This window comes from Crocodylus siamensis, chromosome 1, assembly GCF_052110815.1.
Source record: "Crocodylus siamensis isolate JL-2025a chromosome 1, ASM5211081v1, whole genome shotgun sequence".
NCBI lineage: Eukaryota > Metazoa > Chordata > Crocodylia > Crocodylidae > Crocodylus > Crocodylus siamensis.
Genome location: NC_143395.1, coordinates 289,055,730 through 289,078,954, shown reverse-complemented (window position 1 = coordinate 289,078,954; position 23,225 = coordinate 289,055,730). Strand labels below are relative to the sequence as shown.

The following is a 23,225-nucleotide window of genomic DNA, read 5'->3' as shown; positions in this document are numbered from 1 at the left end:
AATGACTGATTACAATATGGAGTATTGTTGTATCTGTGAAGCGCCAGAAAATCTCGGAGAGGTAAGGGGCGATAGTTTGTGGTGATGCTTTTTATTGGACCAACTGCATAGTTGGGAGAGGTGTTGTACAAAAAGGACACTTTGTGCCTGAAAGCTTGTCTAATATCTCTCTCAACTATACAATTGGTCAAAAATAAAAGATATCACTAAACAAACAAACAAACAAATATCTTGGTTAAAACCACTGCTGTTCGTGTGTCTTAGGAAAAAATCTCAAGTACCAGTAGTGAATATCTAATTTACAAGATACATTTTTTTCTAAAAATATGTCACGCTGTCTTGCTTTATTTATCATTTACCTACCTCATTGCCTCTAAGAAAAAAATTCTGATTTGACACGGATTTTGCAGAGGCAGGCTTTCATCCAGGATATTCAATCAGTCATTGCAACCTTGTAGTGGTATACTGACTTGAACTCCACTTGAAATGATTTTTTTTTGCCTTTGGAGCCTGCAGTGTTTTGTATTTGTTTTTAATAATCTGATCTATTAGAGCCATTTGTGCCTATTCTCGCCTCTAACCTTGTGGCAGTTACTAAATTTAGACAATCTTATGCCAGCAGGTGGTGTTGAATTTCAGTTCACTGCTTTCTTTATGCCATCTTTCCTTTCTTTGCTCCTTTCATACTCCTGTCTTCTAAAACAAAGTTTATTTTTTCATCTAACAAATAATCAGTGAGGGAACATAAAATGAATACAACAGTGAAGAAGAAAACTGAACACTTGAATGTCAAAAAGATGAGAAAGGGCATGCACTCATTGTTTTTCATTTGATATTTTTGAGAAAACAAAATAATCTTCTTCCTAGTTCTATACAATTCTGCTAAATGTCATTTCTGTTAATCAATGTAGTGATAGTACTCAGGTAAGTAACTGCTTGCAGGATCACTCTGAGACTGTCTTATATATAAGTGTACGCATGTCGTCCCCCTCCCCCCCCACACACATCATTTCCTATTTCTCACTTTCTAAATTGCAAATGCTTCCTTCCTCAGTTTAGGTATTCCAGCTTTAATAAATTCTAGCTGTACTACACATTCTGTAGTGAAAGAAGTAATTTAAAGATGCTCCTGAACTAAGAGAAGGACTGAGGAACTCCTTAAGTGGGAGATGATCCCTCAGTTAAGTATTTGATTTCCTAGAAAGAAGAGAAAGGACCTACAGAGGTTGCCTACCATCTTACAATAAAGTTCACTGTTAGTTCTTCTCATGCATTATATGCCTGTGTTTTTTTTCTTAACCTAGTGATAACTATATGTAGCATGCAGACACCACAATTCTGAGTGGAGATGAAACGAAGTAAAAAAATACAGGCTTTTTCAGTGTGAACTGTAAATAAAGTGCCAAATTTGTCCCTGGTGATTTTGAATGTATTTACAACCATGGAAGAGTTTGATCCCAGTAAAATAGTCATGACTGGGAGACCCTTAATATACAAATATAATAACTTATAACAGTAAATTAAATAGATTACTATCAATGTCCTTTTTTTTTTCAGTATTAAAGTGACAAATCCCCCCATGATCATTGTATTTCTTTAGTCAAGTTGACTACAAACATGCCAAGTAAGTTTATCGGAGAGATTTTTATTGGTGCTGTTGACTAAAATGGTCAATTACAAAGCAAAACTATAACAGGACCCCCTTCTCAGTAATAAAACAGGCCTTTTAGTAATGATTGTACAACTGAAAAAAAAGTTACAAAGCCATATTGTGCTTTACATAGCTTAAGATCATTTACTTTGCTCTAGTTCCATTAAAGCTGCAGTTTGTTCAAAAACCGTTGAAAAACTGCAGAATGCCTTCGGTAAACCACTTTCTCTCTCTGTCTATCTGCCTTTTACGTATGTATAAACATAGCCAAACATAAAGACTGAATGAATTATGCCTCTTTTAGGCTGTGGTGATCTAGGAAAAGGAAGCAGCTGTAATCCTGAAACCACTATAGCTGGATGCACTATGGCCAATTTTCTATTGGAAATGGAAGCCTAAAGTTAGGCTTCAAAATTCATATTTAGGAACTCAGTCTCCGTAGGTTCTTTTTCACGTAGAAAGTGCTTTCCACAGTACATTTTACTAGTGGGAGAGGGAGAAGTGGGAAAAGCTAAGGCCCAGTCTTTGGTTTTTAGTCATTTAGTTCCTCAGGAAGGAGAAAAAGGGAGGAGATGGCTATTTTAGGTATAATTTGGCCCAAGATGACATGGTATTTAGAAATGATATTATTAAAAGCTGGCTGTAGCAAAGCATTTGCTGTTACAGGATTTTTGTCAACCGCCACTCACTTTGAGTCATGCGTACTGTCACCTTCTTTATCACACCAACAGAAAGGGAATGTCCCACAACAGGGCTGTAGCCAGGGTTTCCATATAATGTTGTATAAAGATAGCTGTTGAGGGACTGGAGTCAGTGTCCTGCGATGCTCTGTTACTGCTCTTTCTATTTTGCTCATTATTGTGTCAAATAGGGGTTCAGTGCTAGGTGAGAGAGGATTGGTCTCTGAAGGGTCTTGTGAGAGATCAAATAGCAGAGGAGGGTCACGGTGGATTACACCTTCTCCAAAACAAGGACAAATTCCTCTTCCATAACAAGCTCCAGCACCTTCTGGGTGGAATTTTGGGGTTACATAGTGAGCCTTCCATAGTGTGCCACCTGGAAAGAAAAACCCCATATAGAGTGACTAGAAGAGGGTATAAAATGGCAGGACAATTTTTAAGAGAAGCCCCCCCAAATGCAGACAAAACCACCTACCATGAAAAATATAAGTTTCACAAACTTTTAACCCCTTTATACATGACACAGATTTTGAAGACAATAGATAATGTAGATATGAAAAATGTGAATGCAGGATAGTACAGTCTTTGTTTTCATTAAACTACCTATAATGCATTTTCTCTGTTTGCATTAAATAGCTTGTAAATACTCTTGTGCCATAAAGCTTCTCCATTTGGGCATCAGTCAATACCTAGACATAGAAGATTTTGGACTGCGTGTGGAAAATGTTAGAGGAAACATCTGTCAAATTGATGATGCTATTGCATACAGTACTAATGCTGCTGTAGTTACAAACAGGAAACATTTGCTAGAGTTTGCATCCATCCTGGAAAGAGTATTTATACTTACTGTCTTTTTGGTGCCACCGCACTGCATGTAAGTATGACCCACAGTAGTGAAATATGAACTGATGCTCTGACTGCTGAACTCTCCCTTGCAGTAAAGGCATCAAGTTGTGGCCATCAATTACCCTAAGGTGATGAAAAGAAGTAGAATAAAAGATAAAAAGATAAGCTGTGCAGCAATGAATTTAGTATTTATTATGTTCTGTGTATCTGAGAACTCTTAGTGCTAACTCTCACTAGATTTAGAATTTGTTTGCACATTTATCTGGCCATTTGGGATGGTTGTTAGGAAATAAACACATTTAAAATCCCTTTTAAATAAAATGCTATTAAAAGAGAGAGAGAGAGGGAGAGAGATAGAATTAGGTTCATCCTTTTTAATGGTATGTAAACAATTTGAATTTATAATTAATTTTATTGAACTATTAAGGGCCCTAATATTTCCTTCCTTAGAGGTCTTTCATAGGCTGCATGCTATGACCCTCTGTGACAGTTTACCTTACATTTGCTTCTGCTCAGCAGAAGTTCAGAGCATCAAAGCTCATGTATGTCACACTACGCCTAAGAACAGAAATTACACATAAACCAGTACAAGTGATTGGAAACTGGTTCAAATCTGTAACACAACAAAAGTTCAGTGCATATAAACTACTTTCAAAATGGCCAAAACTGGCTTAAGATACACCTGAATGGATGTAGTATCAGCCTTAACTGATTTAGGCTTAAATGGGTTTATTGAACTTCTGTTCCAGATCCCCTCCAGATTCAAGTTAACTCACCATCCCCCAGCATCCAAGAATGCTTTGCATCGCTCCCACAAATTCCCCCCTCACAGGTTGGCCTCACGAGTTTTGGCTCAAGCTGTCTACTCCAGCCAAGAAGGGAGGTATGTTCTAGCACCCGCCAGCTTCTGGCCTAGGCCACTGCAGGCATGTGGCTACATTTCCAGAATCACAAGTGAATGTCTATTCACTTGCTTATTGGTTCAATCCATGCATTTTAGACTGCAAAGACTGAAGCAATTCAGCCTCAGGCTTTTTGACTGTGTGTACTTAGCCTATGAGGTGAAATATAGCAAAAATCTAGGAAGTGACACTGTCATCATTACAAGATTATATGTAGCGAAGATGCATCATTTTTACAATACCTGTCCTGGGGCAGTATTCCTCCACCCAGGTAAGCAACTGTGGGGTAAATGTCCATAAGGCTTGTAGGTTCATCAATTACTGTATCAGCAGGTAAAACTCCTGGCCATCTACATATACCTGGCACACGGATTCCTCCTTCCCAGCCTCCCATGCCTTTCCCACCTGCAGAAGCAACATGTAACAATTATGACTCTTTCTAGAAGTTATCCATATAATATATTGTATATGAAGTTACAGACAGATGGCAGTAACACATTGCTTATCTCTAAGGCTTAATATTTCATGGTTAAATTTTAATTCCACACACATCAGAGCTCAGAGCACACAACAGAACTCAGAAGAAAAAGTCCAGCCATGAAATAAGGAACATGTGTATCATTAAGATCTGCTGGATTTCATGTTTTGGCAATGGAAGGAGTAGAAAAATAAACAACTTTAAAGTATATTCTATTCATCAGTAAGAACTTTTTTCCTTTTTCTTCACATGGCTTACTGTGCACTGTCTGGTAGCTTTTTTAGGATTAAGGGTGATGACATTCTTCACTAAATAACTTTATTACACAACAGACATGGGAGGGGCAGGGATGCTCAAGTCTAAAGAATATATTAAATATTTCTAAATGTTATGCTGTAAAATCTTCATTCCTCATTAAAATAGTGTGGCTGCAAAATCAGAACAAGCTCCAGTTTAATAAATGAAAACATTCACAAATGTTATGTCTGGCATTGATGCTCTGTAGCTTTTACATGTGCATCTACACATGCACCTTACTGCGGAGTTGACTAATTAGCTCTGAAGTAGAGCATCACTATCTACAGGCTTGCCCATATTAGGGGGCAGTTTGTGATCTTCAGGAGATTACAGTCTCAAAAGAGAAAGTTTTATTTCTTTTATTCTTCTGTTTTATCATCACATTCAACAAAAAATTCAGTTAGTAATTAGCTTAATATAAATATTTTGCATTTCTTTGGCACTTTCTGTATGGACAACATGAAATGATTTATGGGCTTTAAGTGGGCATCCCTTCTTAGGTAAGTGTCATAATTCTATTTTATACAATGGAAAGACAAGGCAGAGAAATGAAGTTTCCAGTCCCAGGTAATATATAATGCTTGTATATTGAATCCATGCCATCCTCCCTAGTCAAGCAAAATTAGTTTTTTATTCCATTTTTCAGATTGAAAGGGTCATACCATTCCTTTCTTACCTTTATATATGCCATTCCAGCCCCCTAATTGGACTTCTCCTTCTTGTGCCTCCAATTGTCCTCCATGGTCAGAGGCAAAATAAATGAAAGTGCTGTTTTTCAGACCTTCCTTATCAATAGCATCAAGAATGTTGCCTTAAAAATTAGGATAAACAGAAAGACAGAGAGTAATGTCTAGTATTAAATGAATTCACACAAAGTTTAAGTCCATTAATTAAAATGGCCAAAGTACAAATAATGATTCCTCTTCCTCCTAGCACAAATATACCTTTCTACTATTTTAAACATTTAGCATTAGTTTTCTATGGCCAAAATCCAATGATACTTGTTTAAAGGGAGTCTCTTCCACAAAGAGTACTTACCTACCATCCAGTCCATTTCTTCTACATTATCTCCATATATGCCATGTCTACTTTTCCCAAGAAATTTCTCTGTGGTGTAAAGGGGGGTATGCACATGTAGAAAGGAAACGAAGAGGAGGAATGGTCCATGCTTGTTTCTTAAAGAATTAAACAATTATTTATTTCTTGTGCATTTGAAAAATTTTAGAACCATTTATATTCATATATGCAAACACATATTTTCTATCTAGGACCACAGCGACACCACAGATGTCATCTTAGCCCATGCAGGGCAACATTTCTCATAGTGTCCACACCAGAAAGCATTAATTTCACTAAGGATAGCATATTTTGCAAAGGGAACTTGTTCTTCAGAGGTTTACAATAATTCCTAGGTAACATCGTCTCAGATCTAAATTTCTGGGCCTTACCTCTTTGAGATTTAAGGTTTTTCAGTACTTATGTCAAAGAGAAAATAAAGACCTGGAAGACTGTAAGCTGAATAAGGAAATGAGAGGGACACATGATATACAGTAGCTCAGCAGACAGAAATCTCATTGTTTGAAGGTCATCATTATGTATTATCAAAGAGCGTACAATTTTCACCTGGGTAGATAGGGAGCCATAATCTCAGTCTCAAAAGTTGTGGGCATTTGAAATTTATTTTTAACAAAGATCGTCTGAATTTTTACAAAGATCTTACAAATATATATATATAAATATATAGTGCTATTTACAAAAGTGCTTCTATGAATCAGGTTCCTAACTTCATTCCCTTCAAGGAAGGGAAATGAGACCCAGATTTGGAAGGGGATCCCTGGTTTCCAGTCATTGCTGGCAGGTTTATTTTTTCTCTTGTAAAACAATGACCAATTCATGTAAAATTCATATAGGACCAGAACCTAGGGCCAGCCTTTCTAGCCTCTGGCCTACAGATTCACACTCCCTTGTGCTCCTGCTACTGTCTAAATCATTTTCCCTGGCACATACAGAATTGTACAGTTATCTAAGTGCTTCATGGGGGTTTTGTTTCCCCATGGGCATTCAGGTGCATGAGCCATCAAAGGGGATAGAATAGTACATGTTGTGGGATAATTGATAGATACCATACAGTTAATTAGAGCTTGTTTCCATGCAGAATAATGATGTATAGGTGGGAATAGGAATAATAGTCAGAGAGAGAGACAGGCAGAGAAGCCATGCAACAGCTGGCTGGAACATAAAACAAGAACAGCTGGAAAAGAAATGTGGTATTTGACCAGAGAGAAGCCTGTCTGATACAAAACAGCAGGAGAGGCTGGGTAGACAAAGTTTATATGTCTATAAACAAAAGGAGGGGATGTAGGGCTAGTAGCAATGGAAGTGGGAGGTATGGAAACATAAAAAGTGTCCTCTAAAGAGAAAGTGAAGGACAAAGAGCACAGGCAATAGACTGTAGGTTATTTTTGGAATGTAGTGTTTGCTGCAGTCACATATTACAATAGTATCACTTAGGTTGCCAGAGACAGTCTAAGCTGCCATGCTGCAGTCTATTACAAATTCCCCATAAAAATCTTACTTTTGTGCATTATATAGGATAGGGTTTTCAGTACTATTGAGGGGTATGCCTATAACACTTCCATGGAGCACTTGAAAATGCTGCTGAGATGCATGGCTCCATCTAACCCCTACTCCTCTGCAGACATAAGTACACAGGAAATGAAAAGGAGGAATGGCCTATGCTTGTTTTTTGAAAGAATTAAACTTATTTAATTATTGTGCAGTTGGAAAATTTGAGAAACTTGGAAATGAGGCAATAAAGCCACCCTCAGGGTGTCCCCTGCTGTCACTCCTGAACCCTCTGAATATGGTATGCTTGGCATGATGGTCAGGTATCCGGTGTGCTCAACATGATGGTCTCCAGGCCAACATTGCATCATTTCCAGGGTTGGCGGATATAGAGCAGAAGTAGGTAGTTGGAGGGGCACCCTCAGAAGTGTTGCCCAAGTTAGTGTAGACATACCACCAGTAACTTAGGAACACACCTCCCATTGAAAAACCTTTCCATTTAGGTTACATGTATACCCCGTGTCAGCTCAACTGCATCTCACACAATCCCACAAACTTTGGCTGGGATGACATAGTTGGGGATGGTCCTGCTTTGAGCGGGGGATTAGACTAGATCACCTCCTGAGGTCCCTTCCAACCTTAATTTCCTATGATTCGATGAAGAGTTATATTTAGTTTAGAGCTTGTCTGATATGTTTGAGCTATATTCACTGTTTTCTTCAAATAATTAAACTTGAAAACCAGCTCATGGCATATACATCACCTGGTTAAACCTTCACATTTGAAAAGCTCCAGTAGGTCATATTACAGGATTGTTTAAATCAAATCTGTATGCAGATATCTTTGTTGTGCAGTTCAAAAATATTTGAGAACAGTTGTCTAGAAACAGTCACTTTTTTTTGCAGAAAGCTGGACCTATTTCAAGCTCTTGTTTATTTCTTCTTTTTAACGGAAAAACAAAGTTCAGTTACCTTTCAATAAATGAAACTGCTTCCTTCAGCATGAAAGAAACTGTCCTTTCCAACTTCATTGGTTGTTCAGTAATGTCATAGTTCCTCATCAGGATACAATTCCAATATTGGACAAAGCCATAACTTGAGAACCAGAGTGTGAAAAAAAGAAAACCAGCTAAGGCCATGCAGGTGATTATTTTCCAGCTGGTGGAGAACAAGCCAACAAGTTTTCCAATGATAATAGTGAGCACAGCAAGGGCAATTACCTGAGTATAAAACCAGAGCTTGGCCTGAAGAGCTGCATCCAGCTCTGGAAGTTTGTTTTTCTGACAGTTATTTAGAAGAGTAAATGGCATGCCATAAAAGTAGTCAAATCCATGGTTTAAAGGATGGTGACAGTAATCATTGAGGGATTCACAGTTCACACCCTGATGCCACTTCCCTAAAAGTTTTAAAAAAATGAATTATTAACATATAAGGCAGCTATTTTAAAGAAAAAACATTGTGTTTTTTTTCTCCAACCCTTACTGCCTTGGCCTCTTCCCTTCCAGTCTATGCCTATCCCAGTCCTGCCTTTTCTTCAACACGGGGCCCTGCCTCATTCTCCTGACCTAACTATTCCCTCAATTTAGGCTTCCCATCCCAGTCTTATTGCACAGCATGGTCTACCCCTCTGAACTTCATCTCACAGTTCCAAACTTCTTTAAACAAAATTATGTATTTTTCTTAGTGTTATTCTCAGACATGGACACTCAATTTTAGCTGCTTTTTTCCAAATATTTAATCAGGCATAACCTGCTGTTGTAGTTCAGTTGTAGAATTCTTATCTGCCATGTGGAAGACTAAGTTTTGATTCCTGGATGTGCATATAACTACACCATTGAGGGCCCCAACATCTGGACTCATTCTGGCATTTGGATACTGTCTCAATGGTCTAAAAAGGGGATTGAAGGTCTGGGCAGCCTCCACTCCTCCATACTCCTGTGTAGGTGTCAAAGGTCCTGGTGACATTTCACACATACATGATGATCCAGAAGGATTGATGGTTGTCTACTAAAATCAGGCTAAATTAAAAAAGAAGCAGTCTACAATAGCTAATGCTACCAGTCATGTCTACAAAGATAAAAATAGATCAGGTTCTTAGTAAAGGATCTTATGTGCCAGTATTGCTCTTAATTGCAACCAGGAAATGATTTCATGTGACAATTTTTAATTGCTCTTGAAAAAATATAGCCCCATATGCAGGTCTAAAACTCAGAGACAAAATCAATGTTCATGTTATTATCTAGGACTATATACACATGATTTATAGAGATGTTATACATAACATTCCACATCTCCAAATTCATTCCAAAACCATTAAGATGGTAATATAAGACTTACTATTGCCAAACACATACCAGCATGCAGTTCTGAATATATGTACTTACTATTAATTTCTCTGTTAAGAAACAGTATATTTTTGTTAATAGCAAGAATTATTTAATGACAACAATAAAAGAAAATGCAGGGCAAATTCAAACCAACATTTTCAATAGCATGACTTGTATCATGAAAATCCCTGTGCTGTGTTTTGAACAAGGCCACCTACAGAGATAAAAATGGGTTGCTTTAAGTATCCTAGTAAAATAACATAGGAACAAGTCAAATAGTCACACCATGTACCTCTGGTTGTTGAGTTTTAGCTAAGCAATAGTTCACAATGTTGATAGTAGAAAATCATTTTCAGACAAGAGCAATGTAAAATGGAATACACAAGATAAGATTATGATAAAATAATCAGTGTTGAGGTAACATATGGTTATGAATGATGTTATAGATACATACTGTATTTAAATTTGGGTCAGTGATTTATCTTTATGCCATTTAGCTTATTTTTGCTTAAAACATGTCCATTCCTAATCTAACTCTGGCAACTGACAAGACTTCTATAGCAGCCAAAACAGTGAGCTGGAAGTCATAGTAACACAAGAAGTCTAAGACTGTGAACAAAGAAAGATATTACATCAAGTTAGAAAAGGGTAGAAATGTTTTGCTATTCTGTGCAATTTTTCATGTTCTCACTGTGTCTGTCTGGCCTCAAACATCCGGTCACATGACACTCAGGCCCGGTGGTGTTTGCCCATCTATCCCCACTGTTACACCGAGTGGGTATCTCCTTCCGGTGTAGTCTTTCCCCAATTTCTCCTGCCATGACTTCGGATCTTGTTTCAGCGGTTGATGTCTGACTATTGGGGTTCTCTCGACTATGGGACAACAATCGGGTGATCTTTTGCAAGGCTTCACCTCCCCTATACCTCGCCCTTATACCCAGCCTTGACGGGTCGCAGTTGTCCTCTCAGTCAGGCTCCTGACCATTGAGCCCCTGACTACCTTTACGTGGCAAGTGCTATCTTCCCTGCCTACAGCGTGGGCAGCCTGCAGTCACCTACCTGGTCACCTACCTACCTGGTCTACAAGACTGCCCCTTTTCCCAACCGCTAGCAACACATGCAGAGACTTAATAATACTCAGGCTCCCTGCTCTGACCCTCAAGCCCTCCTAAAGTGGGACACACAAGAGAATGTTTCATGATAATCCAAGGGTATCTTGACCCTAACTTTCAGTGGAGAGCTAACAACTGGCCTCAAATCCATGCCTGTTGACCATGCATAGCATAAATTCTTATGCTAGATCCCCAGCAGTATTTCACCCCAAGACTGGATGCTATTCAAAGTATTAGGTATAAGGTTAGTGCTGCTGAAGCTTGTTTCCTTGCTCATCCCTCCAGGCAGTGTCACAACCTTTCTAGTTACTGCTGGCCTCAAGCACAGAAACTCTGCTAGTGACAATCTCACAATTCCTTGTTTTTGGCTTCAGGCTTCTTTTTGCTCACATGCTGTCTCTACTGACTGTAAGAGACAAAAATACATAAATATTCCAGAGACTGATTTTTAAAGGACCTGTGCTTCACATGGCATGAGAGAATTTTGATTTGAAAATATGAAGTGCAATGTGGATAATTTTGATGTGGGTTAAAAGTATGATGTACATGAGGAAAAGATGTTATGGAGTTTGGGTTGATTTAAAATGAGCTCAAGGTCAGTCCTAAATAAATGTAGGCCTTCCCCTAATGTAGGGACATAGGCTACTTACAGACATTAAAAAAAAGAGTGCTTTACTTAAACTTGGTGAGTCCCTGAGCTGAGCTCAGTGCATGCCCAGAAGAGCCATTGTGTTAGCTGACAGCCTTGCCCAACATGTGTATAGATTGAGCGCATCAGTGGGGCTTTTTGGGCACTTTTATCTAATAGCTGATTTGGTACAATTACTAATGAGCAGAGGCCAAACTGCATGAATGAGAGTGAGACAAAAGAAAAACCCAGTCAAAGAATCATCATTGAAATGTTTCATTAATGACCATGCAAGTTCCACTGAAACGTGCGTCTCAAAACGTTAACATAATTTTAGACAATAGTGGAAGTGTGACTCTGTTGGAAATAAAGCATTGCTGACTGACTCTATGAATATTGTACATAGACATGGATACTGGAACATTTTTGATAAGAAGGGTGAAGGGAAAAGCAAGAAGAAAGGGAAGCAGAATGAGTCAGTGTTTTTGCTCTACAGTTACCTGAGATTTGCATGGACCTATGTACATCTGAGATCAAAAGCAATAGGAGCTTGAAGGGATAGAGGACTAATAAATTGTTTGGATAGCAATTTTTGGACTGGATTGACACACTGGTCTACTGAATATCTGAAGAAAATAGGCCTGCCTAAGTTGTAATTTATATTGCTAAGATTTTATGTAAGTGCATGTAGACTGTTTTAAAAATATTCTAATGAAAAGACAAAATAGTCTCTATTCTGGAAGGTTTGCCCACAAACACAGTTTATTGGTTCCATGTCATTCTATTTGGCATTTCTTCTTGTCTCTTATATACTCATATTTATTATTTGCTTTAATATAGTATATATGTAAATATAGAAAATCTCGGATTTTTCAACACATTTCTTCCTCCTCAGAATATATGAAAGAGTATGCAATGAAACCCCTACTTTTCCAAATGAGTATCACTAGTAGGTGAGAGGCCCAGTATTAATAATTTGACTACATTTTTTTGCATGAAACTTTTAGGCTCAAAACCATAACAGTATTTAGTAGGGCTGTGCGGAGCTTTGAGTGCTGATTCGATTCAGAGGAGATTCAGCCCAATTTAGCAGCCAAATCTCTGAATCTGAATCAAATCAGGAGACCAACAAAAAGGTCCAAATCAATTCAAAGCTCTCCAAATTGATTCCGAAAAGATTCAGAAAGCTTCGGAGATTTGGGCAGTCCCCATTCGCTGCTGCAGAAAGCTGGACCCAGACTCCATGCCAGTAAGTAGGAGGCGGGGGAGGCTGGAGGAGGGTGAAGGGGACTATGGGGTGACCCTGCCAGGCCCCATCCCCGCTGCCCCCCACTGCCCTGCACTGTGTGTGGGGCTCTGCCACAAGCCCCCTTCCCCTGCCTGCTCTCCCAGCCCCCCTACTCCTCCATGGCTGCCCTGGCCACCCTCAGCTCCTGGTTCTTTAAAAAAAAAAATCCCCACACTCACTTGCTGCTGCACCAGGCACCAGGGCTTCTAGGGGCCTGTGGCAAAGCCCCCATGCAGTACGGGGCAGTATGTTGCAGTGGGGATCGCCCCCCTCCCCCCCCACCTGGCAGGAGCTGGTTAGTGTGGGGCTTTTCCCCCCTTTTTTTTTAAAGAGCCAACACTTGGAATGGGTGGGGCAGTTATTGACTGTGCTGGGAGAGCGGGTGGGGCCTATTCTATTTGGAGATTTGGCCCCTTTGGCGGCTGCCAAATCTCCGAATCAGATTTGGCTGAATTGATTTGGGACAGTGATTTGAATCACCGAATTGAATCACTGTCCCCTGAATTGGGCATATCTGAATCTGAAGCGAATATTAGTTGCTTCGCACAGGCCTAGTAGTTAGGTACCCAACTTCTAGTGCCGTGGTTCTCAACCTTTTTAGACTCAAGGCACCTCATTTCTTGACTATGGAAAAATAATAGAACAATTCTTTTGTTGCAAAGAGCTCAGACCACAACAGGTCAAAGTGTTCTAGATGCTACAGATTCCTATTTGAAATCTTTGGGCTTATCTTTTGAATTGTGTGTTTGTTTGCACACCTAAGATTGCTAATATTGTTTGGCAATAGGATCTCCTGGTACCCAAGGTGCTGTATCACCCTGGTTGAGAATCACTGTTCTAGTGAAATCAAAGGAACTCTGGGGAGGTAGGCCTTAGATATGACTTTACATTTTCAAAGTGTTTTATAAATGTTACTAAATAACCCTGAAATAGAACAAGCTGTTTCTGAACACAGCTGGGCCCTCTGACCAAACAAAATGTTATATTAGCCATTCAGATACCACCTACTTGCAGTTAATAGGTTCCTTTGGGTTAATTTCTAGTTGCCCTTGCCCTTGCCATTGCCCTGTGAAGTTAAATTCAATAATTAAAGCCATTAATGTTGTTGGATGTACATTTATACATAAAAGGAAGCACTGAAAGAGATCTGTTAAAAGTTTGGAAAGGCTCCCAGGCTGAATACAATGCTCGCATGTTCCAATTATAATAATCATGCCACCTCATGGACCTTTTTTAAAATTTATAATCTGTTTGGTGATATGCTTACATTATCAAATAACAAAAACACAAGCCTCAGTAGCCCACAGTTTTTACTATGTATAGGTACCGTGACCAGTACATTTATGTCAGAAACCCTCCTGATACAAAATGTTTCAACCTACCTATAAGTCCTGTTGTGTAACCTTGCTTTTGCAACAGCTTGGCAAAAGTGGTTTCATTCACAGGGAGTCCTCCTGAGCCAGCATTCCACTGAAGAGCTCGATACCTATTATCCGAAGCCATGCCTGCAAGATACGATAAAATAAACTTGGTTATTTTTTTTCTTGCTTCCCCCCCACTTTTTTTTCATAGAAATCCTTTTCTTTGAAGCCAATGGGACTATTCACAGTGGTAAAATTAAGCATGCAAATAAACAAAATCAAGATCCAAAAATAAAAAGCTAATACATTAGTTTATTGGAGCAGGGTAGGAATTCGCATTGTATATTGCAACATGTATATTACATGAGATAGTTAAGGTGTATTATGTGAGAGAGAAACCAGATTGGCACCACTTTCAGCATCAGACAAGGAGAATGGCCAAGAAATTACGGTGTTAATATGGGTTTGTAAATCCTGGATTTAATTCCCTGTCCTATTTCAGGCTTCTGCATACTTACAAAAGTCACCTTATCTCATGGTGTTTTAGTTTCCCAACTGTAAAATGGGGATAACAGCATTTATTTATGTTGGGGTTGAGGACAATGTTATTAAAGATTGTGAAACATTCTGATGTTATAATACTGGGAACATATATTTTAGATATTGTATATATTTAAAATATGGTACATGACCCCCATATATTTTTAAATCAATATTGGGTATCTAAAATAGATATATAACAGATTTTTTGTCTAAAACTCTTTAATTCTTCATAAAAATTAGTTAAGCCTCAGAAGCCTGGCCCCTTCTGGTTTACATTGTGCTATGCAAATAGAGATAAATGTAGAATCCAACAGACTGTAACTTGTGCCAGAGCTATCCTGAAACACTTTGTTCTGGCATTCAGAGGAAACTTCTTTAAATGTAGTTCTGCAGCCAAGAGGCAAATAAGAGTGTATCTGGATGTAGCCATGCAAAAACAGCAGCAGCATGGCAAGTTCCCTTAAAGAGACTGGCAGGATCTCAAAAATCAATTAGCCATCAGTAATGGTTTGAAAAGCTACAACATTTTGTCCTCTCTATAGCATGAAGTTATCATGGTGAGAAGCCACATTTAGCCACATCTGATAACAGCTCTTTGTTCCTGTGCAAACTGTTGACCTAAAATAGACAGATTTCTTGCTTCTCCTATGACTTTGTGACTTTCGTGTAGCAAAGGTATTATGACAATGTGTTAATCAGAAGCTGAAAATAGAGTAAAATAATAGATAGAATTTTCAAAATTGGCAATCAGATTATTAATTTCTTATTAGAATCTTTATATGGCATTGTATCACTGCATATGTGCCCAACCAGATCTGATGGGGTATCTTCCAGTCAGGAAGGCTGCTCTGCTTGGGGTACAAAGAGGAGCTGCAGCAATATGCTGAGTGAGTTTTATTCCTTCCTTTGCAAGTTGGTCAATATTTGGGGTCCTAAAAAAAACAGAGACATGTTAAAGCAGCTGGGTAGCAAGCTGAGGGATGAACTTGAAACAAACTTCAAACAAACATGAAACGTTTTCAAAGAAATTGAAGCATACTGGTAAGTGAGACAAGTAAGTCTTTCAGATGGTATCCCTGAGAGCATTCCTGTTTCATCAGGTTTATGACAGGTAATGTGTTTCTTTCAAAAGGCGAACAGACTTTAGCGGCTTCAGAATTAAGGCTGGAGAAATTCATCCTTGAAGGAAAATCTTGTTTGTAGTGGGAACTCTACATCAGGCCACTGGCTTTAAATATTATGTTATCTGCAAACATGAAACCTCTGAAGTAACATGTTTAAGCAGAATATAAAGAAGATCTGATTTATCTGTCTAAGATTTGCAAAGATGACCTTTAGCAACTATTTTGCATCCTAGTATTTCAGAATTCATTGACCTCAAACCTTTTCTCTTGTGCTTGGAACTCTATGCTAGGAATACATCCCATCTATTGTAGCATATAGTAATATATTTACAGGGTAATACATGCTAACTCTCCCTGGACATCTGTATGTAGAAGTGACAGAAAGAAAACTGGCCTCCCAGCTCCTCTTGTCTTCACCACCAGGTGGGTTCTGAATGACTGTAGTGTTCCTCCCTGTGACCCCAGCACAATCACATCAAGCAAAAGCCTCAAGGATTGCCTGCCAAAGGGCTCTGTTTTCCCAAGAGGAGGAGGAGATCTGAAAAGTGTCTACGGGTTTTGAAGATATATTCCAAATACTCTTTTGCTTCAAGTCAAGTCTCAGAGATTTTCCCCTTGGAGGGGCAGAGTATATATGTGCCATGCCTCAGCAGTACATAGTCAGTGCCAACACACATGATCCAGGTCAGAGAGGCATCATGTGGCTGGAAGGAAGGAGAAAGAGAATAAATAAGGGACAGAGGAAAAGCATAGTGTGGAAAGTGTGGGGCCTGCACATAGATATAAACAGATGAAGAGTAAGATATATATAAGAGTTATGCAAGGGCTAGAGCATAATGTAGGGGAGACTAGATAGGCACCTGGCTGGGGTCTTACATCCCCTGCCACCCCCAGTTCTCCCTCCTGCCTGTGGCAGGGGGTCGGACTAGATGATCTGTCTAGGTCCCTTCCGACTCATTGATTCTATGATTCTATAATTATAAGGCAAGTAGTTGGAGAATTAATATATATTAAAACTTAGAAAGTGGCAAGAATAGTATTAGATCAGATTTTGCTTCCTTTCCCGGTTTCTATTTATCTTGTTTATTTCAGTGAGTCCACACATATCTGTGTTAAATTGTATCTGAATGGCTCCACAGACTTTAAGGAAAGCATTTGTATGCATGAAGTGAAGTGGTCTTGGACTGCTATTGAGGCAGAAGCCCTTCTTATTTTATGCTTTTTTAAAAGAAATAAATTAAAAGCTTAGTTCATTTACATAGACACATTTAGTACTGAGAGAACTTTTACCTTATAGTATGGTTGCCATAGCAACCTATATCGCCAATACCCAGGTCATCTGCCATTAGTAGCAGTATATTTGGCTTAGACTCCATAGCTGCACTCATTCCACACGTCTGTAGAAATAAACAGAAAGCCAGCAGAGTGGCTAGATAGCTCCTGAAATACAATAGAAAGGCTTTTAAATTGATGACCTCTGGTATTATGTACAGGGAAAATAAGATGATTCAAGACTTGATACCACTCAGGATGCAACTCAGCCCCTGAACTCTTTGAAGACCTTGTTGTGCAACCGATCAGGGAAACTAAATGTGAGATGTGGAGCAGTTACCTGCACAAGCATGTTCTCTGAACAGAAGGCAAGAAGGTCTATTGCTTTTCTAATGCTTTTCACCCCTTTTTTTTCTACCCACTGGCCATGTCTACATGAGACGCTGACTGCACAGTCATTTAGTACTTGTTTATACAGGTGCTTGTAAGTGACTGAGCAGTAACTGGAGTTATTGCTCAGTAGTGTTGCCAAACGGCTTTTAGGTGATGCTGCCTGCGCAGTAGGTCATTACTACTGCACAGTAGCATCACATCACACTTTGTGCCATGTCTTGTGTAGATGCAACCACTGACATCCTCACCCCTCAGCCACACTCCTCAAAGTCATTGGGCTGAAGTAGCCTTTATAGAGCAAAGTCTTAAGCTGTGTAGGTCTACCTCTAGGGCCTGAGATGGCAGAGAGAACTGGTATGCTAGCTGGATAATTTTAGCGATGGGTATATTTAAATTTTTTATCCTAAGTGACTTAGGTTTCTAATTCACATATTCAAAAGTAGCTAATGCATTTAGGAGCCTAAAGGTCTTTGACAATTAATGGCAATTTGATTTTTGCAAAGGGGAATTAGGTCACTTAGGCACTTTTGATAATATTACTATTTGGCTAGGGACAGAAATTACACATAAACTAGTATAACTGACTGGAAAACTGGTTCAAATCTGTAACAAAACAGGAGTTCAGTGCACATAAACCACTTTTAAAATGGCTGAAACTGGTTTAAGATAAATCTGGATGGATGTAGTATGACTTACTTAATTTAGGCTAAATCAGTTTACTGAACTTCTGCCCCTCCAGAATCACAGTTAACTCAGTCTTCCAGCATCCCAGGATGCTTTGCACCTCCCCTGCAACCCGCCCCTCCCCCTTGCAGGGTGGGTAGGTTAGCCTTGGCCCAAGCTGTCTCCTTCAGCTGAGCACGGAGGTGTGCTCTAGCACCTGTTGTACCCCACCCAGTTTCTGGCCTGGGCCACTACAGGTATGCGGCTGTATTTCTGGAATCAAAAGTGAATGTCTGTTCACTTGCTTATTGGTTCATTCTACACAGCTTAGACTAAACTAAGAAGTTTGAATAGATTCAGCCTTGGGCTTTTTGGCGGTCTGTACTTAGCCTTAGTAAATAAGGTTTAGTCAGCTTGGAACAGAATTAAAGAAACTGTAAATAACACTAAATTCTGTAAAAAGTGGACTTCAAACTATGTTCTTTTCTGCCATTCTGAGCTGCTAAAATGCATACATGTTACCTAACCAGAGTGATAGATGCAGCCATTTTAATGACCTACAAACTACTATGATATTGTTTTACTAATTTATTTGTATTGCATGAAGCATATTTGTTTAGAACATGCAGCTTGTAATTGTTGCAAATGTAAATTAAAGCAAAGTCCTAACTCTAAAGCGGGGGTGGCAAACATGCTTGGGCCCCTGATCTGGTTCTGGACTGCAGGACTCCTTTTGGGTGGGATTTGGATGCAATGTTGGCCACAGGGGAAGCAGCATCAGTGAGCCACAGGGGAAGAGGGGGTTAATCCAGGCATTCCTCAGCCCCCCCCCCCCGCCTCCATATATTCCCAGTGGGGCTCCATGCCCTGGGTTTTGGTAGAAGGCCCCACCCCCAAATCCCAGACCTCTCTATAAGCCCTGTGAGCCACACTGCATAGCTCTGTGGGCTAGATCCAGCCTACAGGCTGTTTGTATGACACCTCTGCTGCAGGGCAAAGTCACTGCTGCAGTAAAGGGTAATGTTACTCATGTAAAAACAGCAGCAGGTCATGGCCCTGCATGAGAAAATATCCTAAATCTCTTAAACAACTTTAGAGCCTTTAATTTAAAAGACTTGCTGTCAAGTTATTTATTCCAAAATATATATCATCAATTGTAAAGAACAGTGGTCACCTCACCAACAAATTTGAAACAAAGACAAAATGAGAAACAATTAAAATAATATAAAGGCTTAGTCAGCTCCTGAGTATTTGTAAAGACCATGCAGCCACATCAATTGAATTCCTTAGAGTAAACTTTCTGTTCTTATGCTAGACTCTAATAAGAATTTGTGGCAGGGATTTGTGCAGTCACATGAGACAGTCGGGCCTGAAAGTAACTGTTTCACTTTGGTGCATTACTTGTTCTGAGGAAAGGAGAACTCCACACTGCCTTTTCCAACTCACTACACAGTGTTATATTTGTGTTAAAACCTCCAGCGTTGTGCACGATTGTGATACAGTTAGAGCTCTGCTCAGTCAGTGATGGTACTGAAGAATACTGGAAAATAACAGCACCAAAAGGATTGTAAAAGGTATGCTAACTAGAAGAAGCAAACTCTGCCAACTTCCCACAATATAAAACAAAAAGAAAATAAGGACAGCTTGACTTCATGACACTCTTTTTATTAACATCCACAAGCACCCTAATTTTGTCATGTTACCAGGTTCTGAAGGTCTTTTAAAATTTGTTTTTGGTGTTAGTAGTAGGGTTTGATAACTCCATTGACTGGCAATTCCAGTGTCAAGGATAAATTCCAATTTAAGTAACCAAAGCAACTATTGATTGTATATGTCACCTGCAGGTTCACAAAAGATATCCTAAGATGTTATGCACCATTGCTGAACACTGTAAAGCAACCATGTCCAAATCCTTCCTCAGGTATGGGATAAAGTATGGGACAAGGTCTGATTACTCAACACAGGTAAGACTGAATGACTGATGGTGGAGGGGAAATGAGTAAATGGAACACATCCTGCAATAATATTTTCTTGCTGATTCACCCTGCATCATCATTAATGAGGCAATTTGATACATAACCAAAGTAAATTCTTCAGAAGAATGAACCTTGCTTTTATTTAAACTCTTAAACTCCATTAGATAAGCATCTAATTAAAAAACTGCTGTTTTTCATGCAGACTTTAATAAGAATGTCTGTCTCCAACTACAGGACATCACCACCTGGTGCAATTAAGAAAGCCTTTTTAACTGTTGTTTAATTTAGGTTAATGGTTATATCTTGGAAAAAATCCTGCAGATTCTCATTCCTACACTAGTTTTACCCTGGGGAGTGAAGGTTAAGTGTTCCATGCAGGATATGACCATTCAGTGTAGTGTCAAAATATTATTTTTAAAAGATGTTTCCCTCCTAGTTGATTCCTGAGAAATTGGTAGGCTGGGCAACTTTACTAATTGCAAATTAGGAAGGTCAACCTGGGATTTGTACAAAGGGAGGACCATTTGGGGAAGACAAAAAAAAAAGAAGAGACTAAAGGAGAGAATATATGTTTTAACATACTGAAATTTCTATTGGACAAGCACAAACCATGCCGAATGACAGTGTAATTACAGTATACACTGAGCCTAGTCAAACAATATGAGTTCTGATACAGACCAGTTTATAATAAAGTCATACACTGAGGAAGAAGGCATGTAGACATACAGATTAGGGAATTGTATAATGGGAAGCTGGGATTTTGAAAAGAATTTAGTGATCATAATGGACAAGCAAGTCATCATGGGCTGCCACTTCAATTCACTGCCAAAAAGAACCAATGGATAAAAAAGAGGAGTAGGAGAGTAATTTTACTTCTGTAAAATGGTAAGACTGATACTGGAATAGTGTAATTCTCACAAAACTCAACTTTTTCCTATCTGTATTCTTCCTTACTTCCATGGTTCATTTTCATTTTGGTTGATTTTATCTTTTTTAACTACTCAAGCAAGAAGGTAAAAATTCGAGACAGTTCACAAAAACACGAAAACAGCCACAAAAATGATTCAAGAATTGGAGAAAATGCCATATACTCTGACAGCTCCATAAAAAAATAGACTGAAAAGCAATTTGGTTACATTGTATCAATACTTTCAGGAAAAAAATACTAGGTACTAAGAAACAACTATTCTGAAGAAAAAAATTACCAGCCACCACCAAAGGCTGGAAGCTGAAGGCAGACAATTTCAAATTAGGAATAAAACACACATTTTACCACTGAGGGCAGCTAACCACTAGTGCAACTCCACAGGGAAGTAGTGGATTGCCTATTACTTGAATACTACAAATCTAAACACTAATCTGTATTACTGAAGAACCCAGAAAGGCATGTCAGGCTCAGCTAAATTGCTTGAAAGTAAAATTTATCCGCTTTTGAAGTACATGAGGTCAGGGTTTGAATTATACTTTGACTCTTTGGGGTTGCAAAAAAAACCTGGGCTGCCCATCATGATGCCCAAATAAAATTAAAGACCTCCCCAGGTTATGATTCTCAAATCTTACAGAGGGGTTCTTGTCTCTTATGTGGCCTCAGCCTCCCTAAGCTCCCCTGTAATTTGAACCCTGCATAAAGTAGTACTAGGGGATCAAAATGTGTCTTTAGCCTTAATTTCTCTGATTCAAGATTCTCTACAAACAGGACTGCAGGATACCAGAAGGGAGGAAAAAATAGTGGTAGAAACAATTCTATTAAATGAGATACATGAGGGGAAACGTTGCCACATAAGTGTACAATTCCTAGAGAAGGCATGAAGACCACATGTAATATACGTAGAGGGTACATTATGTTCCCAGTCTATCAGAGAGACTCCACAGTAAACCTCTCAATACTTTAAGTGAATGGAATTTGTGCCCAGCACCAAATCCAAAACCAGACGAGAGAGCTGAGTTGGAAAATACTGGAGGAAGAAAGGAACTGTAGGATAAGAAACTGCTATTCTCTTTTCAGACTCTGCCCACATGTTGTTTTCCATTATTTATAATAGAGTGAGTCAGTCCTTTCACAAATATCCGTTGTGACTAAACAGAGAGCTGGCAAGAAGGGCAGATGGGAGGTCAAGCAGAGATGCAATTTGATTTGAAAGCCAGCCAGCCAGCCCCGAAAAGAAAAACAGAGTTTCTTTTTGTACTAGAGCCTAGTACTTTGAAACAGCTTTCTGCATCAAAACAGAAGGGGGGCGGGGGCTGAAGCCTGCCTGGGAGCCTGTGCAGAAAACAGAAAGAATATACAGTTCTGGCCATGTTCCAGGGAATCTGAAACAACACACCTTCCACATGAAGAGAAGGTTTCCCAATACTTCCCCTTCTCCTTGGTACCAGTGGTATAACACTGCTGGGCGACCCCCATCTCAGAGGCAGATCGCTGAAGCTCCCAGCCGGAAGCAGGAAGCCTGAGCAAGAGCTTACAGCAAGGATGAGTGTTCTCAAGGTCGGAGAGGGAATGAGGGCAAATAAAAATATTTCTTAGAAGTGTAAACTGCTGTAAGGGAATGAGGGAAAATTACTCATGAAGGAAAAAAGGAAAATAATTCTGACAGCAGATGGTGTTCTCTTCTTTCTCAGTGCATATGTTTGTGTGTGTGTGTGTGTGTGTGTGTGTGTGTGTGTGAGAGAGAGAGAGAGAGAGAAAAGACAAGGAATGAAATTGTTTCTGTGTTCAGCCCCACAGCTTCCTTCTCCCCTTTGTAAGGTGCACCATTAAACAAGCTCCTGAGCACCTTTGAAAATCTGGCCAAAAACTTTTCCTCCTATCACTGTTGGCACTGGATTTGGGCCCAATCCCTAAAACTTTGTTCTGGGCAAGCACAACCCTCAGACTGACCACAACACCTGCCAGTTGATAACAGGCAAATTTACTGATACAGAATAATAACAGAAAAGCAACAATATAAACAATAAAGCTATTCTATATCTTCCAATCCTAGGGCTGTCATCGGAGTCAAGGTACATCTGGTTAGGATGCAGGCTCCACTCTGAGGCTCTCTTTCTTAGGTCTCAGCAATCTGGAGGTGGGATGCCGAGGCTTATAGGTCCCTTTCAGTAGGGTGCATGAGATGGGCTGCT

At 39.3% G+C, this 23,225-nt stretch overlaps 2 protein-coding genes across 2 annotated transcripts in view; both read right to left on the bottom strand.

Moving 5' to 3' along the window:
- Positions 1-1,639: 1,639 nt before the first annotated feature.
- LOC149874581 (arylsulfatase D-like) lies at positions 1,640-22,685 on the bottom strand. The gene is made up of 10 exons (XM_090064181.1): positions 22,430-22,685; positions 17,092-17,241; positions 15,488-15,609; positions 14,156-14,278; positions 8,391-8,814; positions 5,893-6,029; positions 5,531-5,665; positions 4,322-4,484; positions 3,179-3,300; positions 1,640-2,707 (listed from the first exon to the last, which is right to left on the bottom strand). The coding sequence occupies exons 1-10, from the start codon at positions 22,507-22,509 to the stop codon at positions 2,337-2,339; spliced, it is 1,827 nt and encodes a 608-aa protein (XP_089920307.1). The 5' UTR covers positions 22,510-22,685; the 3' UTR covers positions 1,640-2,336.
- The window catches only part of LOC149874580 (arylsulfatase D-like), a 41,777-nt gene continuing 35,686 nt past the window's right edge, over positions 17,135-23,225 (bottom strand). Inside the window, exon 13 of the mRNA XM_090064152.1 lies at positions 17,135-17,241. The gene's annotated coding sequence lies outside the window, so the exon portion shown is untranslated. The remainder of the gene's footprint in view (positions 17,242-23,225) is intronic.

What these genes read in the sequence shown, in the direction of transcription:
- LOC149874581 (XM_090064181.1), bottom strand. Translation starts at nt 22,509, where the DNA reads ATGGGGGTCGCCCAGCAGTGTTATACCACTGGTACCAAGGAGAAGGGG. An exon ending in TTACACAACAGGACTTATAG is followed by an intron (nt 8,815 to 14,155) that starts GTAGGTTGAAAC and finishes TAAAACTTTTAG; the next exon opens with GGAAGTGGCATCAGGGTGTG. An exon ending in GGAATACTGCCCCAGGACAG is followed by an intron (nt 3,301 to 4,321) that starts GTATTGTAAAAA and finishes TCATCACCTTAG; the next exon opens with GGTAATTGATGGCCACAACT.